The sequence below is a fragment of the Simochromis diagramma genome, unplaced genomic scaffold (genome assembly GCF_900408965.1).
Source record: "Simochromis diagramma unplaced genomic scaffold, fSimDia1.1 OVJJ01000107.1, whole genome shotgun sequence".
Taxonomy (NCBI): Eukaryota; Metazoa; Chordata; class Actinopteri; order Cichliformes; family Cichlidae; genus Simochromis; species Simochromis diagramma.
In genome coordinates, this window is record NW_024387209.1 from 3143797 (window position 1) to 3152780 (window position 8984).

General features: G+C 37.5%; 1 protein-coding gene across 1 annotated transcript; it reads left to right on the forward strand.

The window, feature by feature from the left end:
• Positions 1-340: 340 nt before the first annotated feature.
• Positions 341-4850, forward strand: LOC120746338 (D-beta-hydroxybutyrate dehydrogenase, mitochondrial-like). Its single transcript, XM_040051811.1, has 5 exons — positions 341-441; positions 574-1045; positions 1519-1671; positions 1759-1892; positions 3634-4850. Exons 2-5 carry the CDS (start codon positions 691-693, stop codon positions 4021-4023), a joined length of 1032 nt encoding a protein of 343 aa, XP_039907745.1. The 5' UTR covers positions 341-441; positions 574-690; the 3' UTR covers positions 4024-4850.
• Positions 4851-8984: the final 4134 nt, after the last annotated feature.

Genomic DNA, 8984 nt, shown 5'->3' on the forward strand with positions numbered 1-8984 from the left:
AGTTGTTTCGATTATTTGTTGGCTGTGTCAACAAGATTATTTGTTTCCTTTTTAATGTCTGCTCCTGATGAAACGACTACTGACTTGTTGAACTGAGGCAACAAACACTTTGGCTGTTTGCAGTGCCCCTGTATAATACCCTTTTGTATAATCTTTAGTTCCTGTACTTTTGTATAATCTTTAGTTCTTGGTAAAGCCACAAAAGCTATCCCCACATAATTGTGTGAAGGTTCCAGTACACATACAATCTCTTACAAAGACATGTCTCAAATGAAAGCAGCCGGAGGCATTTTGTAAAAAAAAAAAAAAAAAAAAACTCTGAACCTTTCCTCATCACTGATTGGCTTTTGATCTGACTTTGTCGTCCTGGCAGAGTTCACCTGATGACTTGTTATTTAAAGACTGCACTCCCTTTCACCAGAACATGAGATGACACTTCTGGTAAGAGTTAATCTTTATTTTGTGGCCTTTTTTAATGTTTCAAGAAGAAACGTTTTCTCTTTTAGAAGAAAAGATTTCGTCTATTTTCACTTGTTTTGAATCTTGTTTCTGTTTTCTTTCTTTCTGGTGAAGCTATTTATATATTCTACATATGCCAAGGAAGGTGGCCAGTCTATCCTCTGAACCTCATCAACTGTGCATCTATACAGATAATCATCTAGCACAGTAGTTCATTGAAACTTCAGCAGCATGATCACCATTTTCTTCCTCATCGAAATGGTCAGCATCATCCCCATCACTGCCATCCTCCTCTTCATCTATTCCAAGCTTATTTCCATCTACCGCTCCAACCATGTTTTGGACAGCTGTGGCCATGCTGTGCTGATAACAGGCTGTGACAGTGGCTTCGGGCACCACCTGGCTTGCTGTTTGGACCAAAAGGGGTTTGTGGTCTTTGCTGGGTGTTTGTCTCCAGGAGGAGCTGGAGCCCAGAGCCTGGTCAGACAGAGCTCCAGTAATCTGAAAATCCTCAAGTTGGATGTCACAAGGGATGAAGACTTGCAACAGGCAAAGAAAATGGTGCAGGAGAACCTGCCAGAGAAAGGTAGGAGTTTAGCTCAATGGAAAAAATGTATTAAAGTTTAGCCATGGCAAAAAGGAGAAAATTGTATTTTTTTTGTTTGCTTATATCCATAGATAAAGAAAAGACAAACTTTTGACTTTTCTTTATCTCTTTATCTTTATCTCTTGACTTGTTTGTATTTAAATATGTAAGGATAAAATCTCAATGATAGTTATAGATTAAAAGGCAAAGGTGAATAATGAAAAGTCTTGAATCCACAGTAAATCCAGTCTTTTAATTTTTTTAGCTTGTGAGGTGAACTTTCCAAAGGCCAGTTCAGTTTCTGTTTTGGCAAGAAATAAAACTTTTACAAATTTGACAAATAGTGTGGGAAAAAAATAACTTTCTAGTCTATTTGGTCTAACCATGACATGTTGCATGTTTTTTATTTCACATTTAAAACTACATTTCTCTAAAGAAAAAAGTAGGGTCAGTGGGATTTTATTGTTTGTCAGGTCTGTGGGCAGTTGTGAACAATGCTGGGATCTCAGACTGGGCCGAGATCGAATGGAGCACTATTGAAGATTTCCAAAACATGGTGGATGTTAACCTGTTTGGATCCATTAGGACATCTATCGCTTTCCTACCTCTGGTTCGTGCCAGCAAAGGTGAGTTCCATGTGTAGCTACATTACTGTCCTCACATTTATACTGTAGTGGCGTTATGGATAATAAAGGCTTGTGTAATGTTTTCAGGTCGGATGGTTTTTGTGTCAAGCATCTTTTCCTTCTTCTACTGCTTGAACATGGGAGCATACAGTGTGTCAAAGAGAGGACTGGAGGCATTTGCTGACTGCTTAAGAGTGGAAATGGCTAGTTTTGGCGTGAAGGTACCGTATGGGTGAAAAGATACACAAAAACATCCCATGACACTGTAAAGCATGAAGTAGAAAATTTAGTAATTCTGTGGTACATAAAATGTTATGCCTGTGAGGGGAATGGGAACGAAGTCTTTCTATGAATACGGTTCATTGAGTAAGTAAAGTTGAATTTTTTTTTATTTTAATTACACTGTACAGAGTTGTTTTTGCCAGTGCTGTGGGACATCACATTCTAATGAAAAACCATGGTATGTTTTCATTGGATTTTCCAAGACATTCCAATGCTTATTTATTTTGCTTTTAGGAACAGGATTCAGAGAAACATCTGGTTCTCACACCTGTATAACACACAGAACAATTTGGCTGCTTTGATTCTGTTCATAATTCTATTAATTTACACCAGTGGTTCAAATGCAGCCCCAAACCATGACAGAGCCCCCACCGTGTTTTACAGATGGCTGTAGACACTCACTGTTGTATCCAAAAAAAATGATTCTGTTCATCTAGACGTAACATTTTCAGTGTGAGAAACATTTTTTCAGTTATCCAAGTGACTTCTTCAGTCCCAGCTGACTGCAGGTTTCAGAATCAATTATTTGGGATTTGCTTACCTGGATGATTGAGCATGCATCAAGAAAGTCACTGTTGTACCACTCTCCTGACCTTTTGTAAAAATGATGGCCATTTGAACCAAAAATGTCAAATATGGATTCATCACTCCATCAGAACAGTTGTCAAAGCTTTTTAGTCCAGTTCTTGTGTAATTTTCACACCTCAGCCTTTCAGCCTTTTCTTCCTCTTTCCATTCAATAAGAATGGCTTGTTTTGTTTTGTTTTTCCTATTTCTTAAGATGCTTTTCATCTGCTGTAGGATTTTTAAAGGCCTCCCACTTCTCCTTTTGTCCTTAAATGTGTTTTTGCAATGGGCAGCTATTAACATAGTGCCTCTAAATGCAATTTAAACCTGGTTCTTTACTAAGTTACCTGTTACGTATAGACCACAGATGACTAAAATAGCAACCAATGCCCCCCCCAAAAACTTTGAAAGACCTTTAGAAAGTCCAGCAAGCTATTGATCAAGACCACTTTGAAAAAAATACAGAAAATTTTGGCTTCTTGGAAACAAAATATAAACAAATGAGGGGTGGCTCAAGACTGTTTGTCTGTTAATGTGTATTTCATTAACAGACATGAAGCTCTAAGTGACCATGTGTTTACCTGTTACGTTGTGACCTTTTGAACGAGTCCAGGGCAGAAACCTTGAACATTGTGCAAGCTTTGCCATTTTTCAAAACCACATTGTTTCTCTTGAAACCTAAATCTTTACTTAAAAATGTAAAAATATTAGCTCTGTGTCCTTAATTTTGAGATTATTGTGATCAAACATGACATCATAGTATATATCATAGAAAATTGATTAGAGTATATCTGAAGTTTGCCTAATCCATTTCTTCTTTTTGGTCTAACCCAACAAAAATAGAAGTGAGAAAACAAGTTATGGGTTTACAGGAATCCATGAGTTGGAGTAATTGATACTGATGTGAACACCCATCAAGATTTAATAATACCTGATAGAAGACTCTTTCCTCCTAGTTGAGTCTTTATGCTAAGCTAGCTCAAGTTTCATCAGGAACGCAAATAATCTTTCATAAATGTCATGGATTTGTTGTTTAAGTTAAAACACACACAGAAACACAGATACACACAAAAACGCTGTAAATGGACTAACTGAACATAAACTCCCTTTCAGGTCAGCATCATTCAGCCAGGTAATTTTGGCCAAGCCACTAACATCCTGAAGAGGAAAACTGCTTTGGACATCTGGAACAAACTGGATGATGAGAAAAAACGAATCTTTGGCAGAGAGTACATTGATCTGGCCAATGACTACTTCACGTCAACATGTAGGGTGGGATTCAAGGACGCCGATCCGGTCATCGCAGCAATGCTGCACGCGGTCACATCTGCTCGGCCGAAACACAGATACCTGCTGGTCTCCACCATGGAGATGTTTTTCTTCAGCATCTTCCCATTTCTGCCAACCCTCCTGGCTGATGCTGTGTTTTCTCTCAGCTCAATGTACACATGCAGAAAAGAAATGCTTTATGCTAAGCGAGACCCACAAAATAGCTATCTGTAATACTAAGCTCTTCCTACTGTCTTTAAAAATGTTAAAGACTTAATACACAACATTTATGGCTTTATAATTAATAATACTACTAATAACAATAATAAAAGGTATGAAACAAATATAGCCTCATGAAACAGACTGATCTTGAGACATTTGAAACCCAGTATTCAGCTTAATGCCAGACTACAGATTTAGTGATCACAGGTAGATTTATTCCTAACTTTGAAAGTATTTCCAATTTACTTCCTGTCATTTCAAAATGTATTCCTGCTTTTGTGTGTGTGTGTGTGTGGGGGGGGGGGGGGGGGGGGGTAAATGTTAATTAGCAGGATTAGGAGTACGAGTTGTAGCTTGATTTCTGGAGTCTTGCCTGGCTTCAGGATTTTCTTTTTTTTACTTTTTTGGACAATAATTTTAGCATATTAAAGTAAACCATGCAAAACATAACCATCATAATATGAATATCTTCCTAGTCCGCTTATTTACACAGAATGAACCTGCAATCGAACTCTAGGTTAAAAAAGAGGGACATTCCACATGCTATAACATATTTTGAACTTTGCCACATGGTTGGTATGAGCCTTTACTTAAGTTTACTGACTTTTTGGGGGGGGGGGGGGGGGTTGTTAGTGAATTATCAGAAAGAGGTCCTCCAAGGTAACGGTGCAAAATTATGTTCCTCTGGATCACAGATATTAAACTGATATTCATGCTGTTATAGCAAAAAACTGTGCCACAAAGTTTTTATTTTTTCTGCTTTGAAAATTTCATGTGGATTAAGTAATTACAAGAGCTTGAAAATGCTGGGGGTAAAAAATATATAGCCCCAAATCACATCAAGTTTCCTCAAGATGCATTTATTTGTAAGGTAAAGACTCTACAATAATAAATATTCATATAACACACAAATGTTTATAATAGTGCAAGGTAAAGAGTTCAGTTTGAGCAACACTGCTGCACAACATGTTTTAATGAATCCAAGCCTAATTGGTGGTTTCTCTACATATGAATGTAGAGAAACTGAAAGAAGTAGAACAGATTTTTGATGCCAGAAGCTTTCTGTTTTCCAATGCCTGTAGTCTGTGTTCTTTATGATGGATTGGATTTATATAGCGCTTTTCAAGGCACCCAAAGCGCTTTACAATGCCACTATTCATTCACTCTCACATTCACACACTGGTGGAGGCAGCTACGGTTGTAGCCACAGCTGCCCTGGGGCAGACTGACAGAAGCGAGGCTGCCATATCGCGCCATCGGCCCCTCTGGCCAACACCAGTAGGCAAGTAGGGTAAAGTGTCTTGCCCAAGGACACAACAACCAGGACAGAGCCCAGGGATCGAACCGGCAACCTTCCGGTTACAGATGCGATTCCCAACCCCCTGAGCCACGGTCGCCCCCTTTAGACCAACATTGTTTTTGTTTTCATTTTCATTGGTTCCTGTCTCTCATTATGGTTCCCTCTTTTCCTCATCTTTCTATCTGATCTTCAGTGTAGGTGTGGCAACTTTTTCCTGCTTAGATGAGTGGCAGTGATTATTTGGTAACTTAGCAGTATTATAACACCAGGGCTACATCAAAGGCCCAAATCTTGTCAATGCAGATATGCCAATACTTTGAAAGATCTTGTAGCCACACATTTTAAAAGCCTTCTGACACTTTTTGTATTTATTATTCCTCACATTTTAATGTCCCTTCTTGGATTAAAGGTGTAGAGAAGAGAAAATGTGGACAGCTATGAAGCGGATGAAGAGTGTACAGATGACATACCTGTGGAGAGAGGGTAATGGAGTTTTTGGCCAGGTGGTTGAACACAATCTTGGAGAGGGAGAATGTCTGAGAAAAGGAGATGAAGTGTACTGGTACTGATTTGCAGCAAGTGTAATATGCAGAACTGTAGTAACTACAGAGGGATAAAGGATATTGAAGATGGCGCTGCCAGGCAGGAGGAAAAGACAAAGATCACAGAGTACATTCCTGGATACCGGACATGCAGAGAGCTGGTGTGACAGAAGAGGATGCTAGGTTTAGGACTTCTTTTATGCCTGAGAACAATAGTGCAACCTCTAATTAATTAATGGCTATTAAGTAAACATAATTAGGCTTTTCACACATAATGTTTCAGTAGAAAAAGTCAAAAGGTTACAGTGGTTATATTAAGAAAAACTTAACATAAAATTCCCCCCATTCTTTACTTATCCCAGCTGACTCAGCAATACAACAATGGCTGTATAAGTATACCATTCTCAATTGTTTCATCCACATTACTCGTTGAATGAACTACACAGCTACCTTCTGAATAGTAGGCAAAATGGAGCATCCAAGATTTGGGTTTATCCATTTAATGGTTGTTTTCATTGGTACCAACTGAAATATTTCTGTATAAGCACACATTTTTCTCAAGTTGAAAAAAGTAATCCCAGTATGCCACTTAGCTCAGATTGTTATCATATGGTGTTAACAGGGCATGAGTTCAATGCCCATACTAGGGTTTGTTTTTTTTAATGAAGTAATGTGTTTCATACCACCACCTTTTGAAACACAGAAAATGTTCATGTTGTATAACTGCATATCTTATTAATGCTAAATCATAGGTTCGGTCTCCATGTTGGCTGTCAATGCTTTCATTCACAGACAAATTCATTATCAGCTGAGAGTCAGCCACTACTCTTTCATTACTAACAGACACACAAAGAAACGTTTATTTATTTTTTTAACAAACACTTGCTGATGAGTCTTGACGTCACATGTTAACAAACCAGTGTGTAAGTGCCAAAGCAAATTGGAAAGAATAAGTGTTCAGAAACCAAGAGAAGCAAATGAAGTTTTTTGTTTTTTGTACTGTGAACACGAGATTCAAGATTACGCAAAAAAAATCTGTCTCTCTCGCTCTCTCTCTCGCTCTCTCTCTCTCTATATATATATATGTATGTACATATATATACATATGTATGTATGTATGTATGTATCAAATATCTTTTTTCTTCTTCTTTCTTTTATCTTTTTGTTGTATTAAAAAATAATTAAATGAAGGAAACAGTAGATAATAAAAGTAATTGTTCATTTCAGCTCTATCTTTAATTTATAACTGTTAAAATTATGGAGCTCAAACTGCCAGTGTAAACTAATACTACTGAATAAATGAATATTCTCTTAAATACATCCAAATATTTCCTACCATCTTCTGTTGCAAAAACTGAAAGTTAAGCTTTGATTAATCTCTCCTTACATACTCTTGAGCATGTGACAAATGTTTTTAACATCCAGTCTGGTTTTATATCATCCCGGAGAGTCTCAGAGGCAGGAGCAATCTGAAGGTCCCACATATATCTAGTCCTTCACCTGAAAGAAGACAGAAAACCAAAGTTGAGCTTCTAAACCTGGAAAAATCTGCTAAATCAAGGCTGTCCTTTCCTTCTATGTTTTGTGACTACATCATGATGTTGATGTCAAAGTGCCCATTTATGTTCACCTTTATGACCATCAGCAAGTGTGAGCTCCTCTATAAAAGCAGACATTTTGACAGCTCCCTGTTGTGGAACATTCAAGCGTGTGTTAAGACAATGCTACAATCTTCAACTCAAATCAGCAGATAGACAGTTGAAACTTGGAAATTTTGAGTGTGGACAATGATCCTAAAAACACATAAAAGCTGGTTTTCAAACGGATAAAGCAGTGGGAAAAGTTTGATCCTTTTTATACCCACCTAGCAATGCACTATGTCAGATATCTGCCATTTCTGCAAGACTTTGTGGAAAACTCTTTTCTTGCATTTTCCCTTATTGCTTATTTTAAAAGTTTGTTGAAAAAAGATCTCTCCTATCCTGCTTCAGGATTAAGTCCACGAGTTTGAGGTGCACTACTCTTAAAGCTCCTCGGTGGGCTAGGATGGGTTTTCATTCTATTTATCATTTCACAGATTTGGTTGTACTTTCACATCTTAACATTTTCTCAAAATAAAAGCTTTACTGATTGAAAATATGCCTATTTAATTTATTTAATTTATTTAATTTTTATTTATTTATTTTATTTATCTATTTTTCCGCCTGTCCTGTTTGGTTCTTTTGCCATCAGAATTATTGTCTAAAGGCAAAGAAAGATGCCTAATGGAATTACTTTACCAAATGGACCATCCCGGCCTTGCCGTATTGGTCTATTTGATTCACCTTCGCGTTTATTGTTTATTTTATTTTCACTTACTACACATGGGACAGACTTGACTGGGGGAAAGAAAAGGGAAAAAGAAAAACTGCGGGGAAGAGGAACGGTGACAAAGGGCAAAAAAAGAAAAACCAACAAAACAAACAGACAAAAAATACATATATCAATCGCCTGGATCATATATGATCAAATATGCCTATTTTAAAAGAAAACTACTGTGAAAATTTGCTTTTAGGCCTGTTTAAAGGTTATAAATTCTCCTCAAACCTAAACCACAGAAAACATTTTCCCAGACAGGGATTCAAGGTCAGTCAGATAAAGAGGCGCAGACAAAGGCATTTTGTTTTTGACAGCTGTGTGTGTTCAGCTTAATGCCAGACTACAGATTTAGTGATCACAGGTAGATTTATTCCTAATTTCGAAAGGATTTCCAATTTACTTCCTATCATTTCAAAATGTATTACTGCTTTTGTGTGTGTGTGTGTGTGTGTGTGTGTGTGTGTGTGTGTGTGTGTGTGTGTGTGTGTGTGTGTGTGTGTGTGTGTGTGTGTGCAACATGGAAGCATACCGAAATCTGAGAGGAGGAATGTCTTGACAGATGCCTAAATTTAATTCACATCAAATAAAAAAGGAGAAGTTTATATATTTGTGGCATTTATTTGTTTTTATCTGCATGCTGAAGATTAAAGTAAACCAATCTACCCAGAAACAACTGAGTAGGACAAAGAAGCAGACAGAGACACATTCCCCTGTTACTGTGTGTAACATCCAATCCGTCAAGGTCACGCTTTATCTTCCATTTGTTTCACCAG

Bases quoted from the DNA above. Each gene is read 5' to 3' on its own strand.
- LOC120746338 (XM_040051811.1), top strand. From the start codon at position 691: ATGATCACCATTTTCTTCCTCATCGAAATGGTCAGCATCATCCCCATC. The intron at 1,046-1,518 runs GTAGGAGTTTAG...ATTGTTTGTCAG, and splicing joins GGAGAACCTGCCAGAGAAAG to GTCTGTGGGCAGTTGTGAAC. The intron at 1,672-1,758 runs GTGAGTTCCATG...TAATGTTTTCAG, and splicing joins TCTGGTTCGTGCCAGCAAAG to GTCGGATGGTTTTTGTGTCA.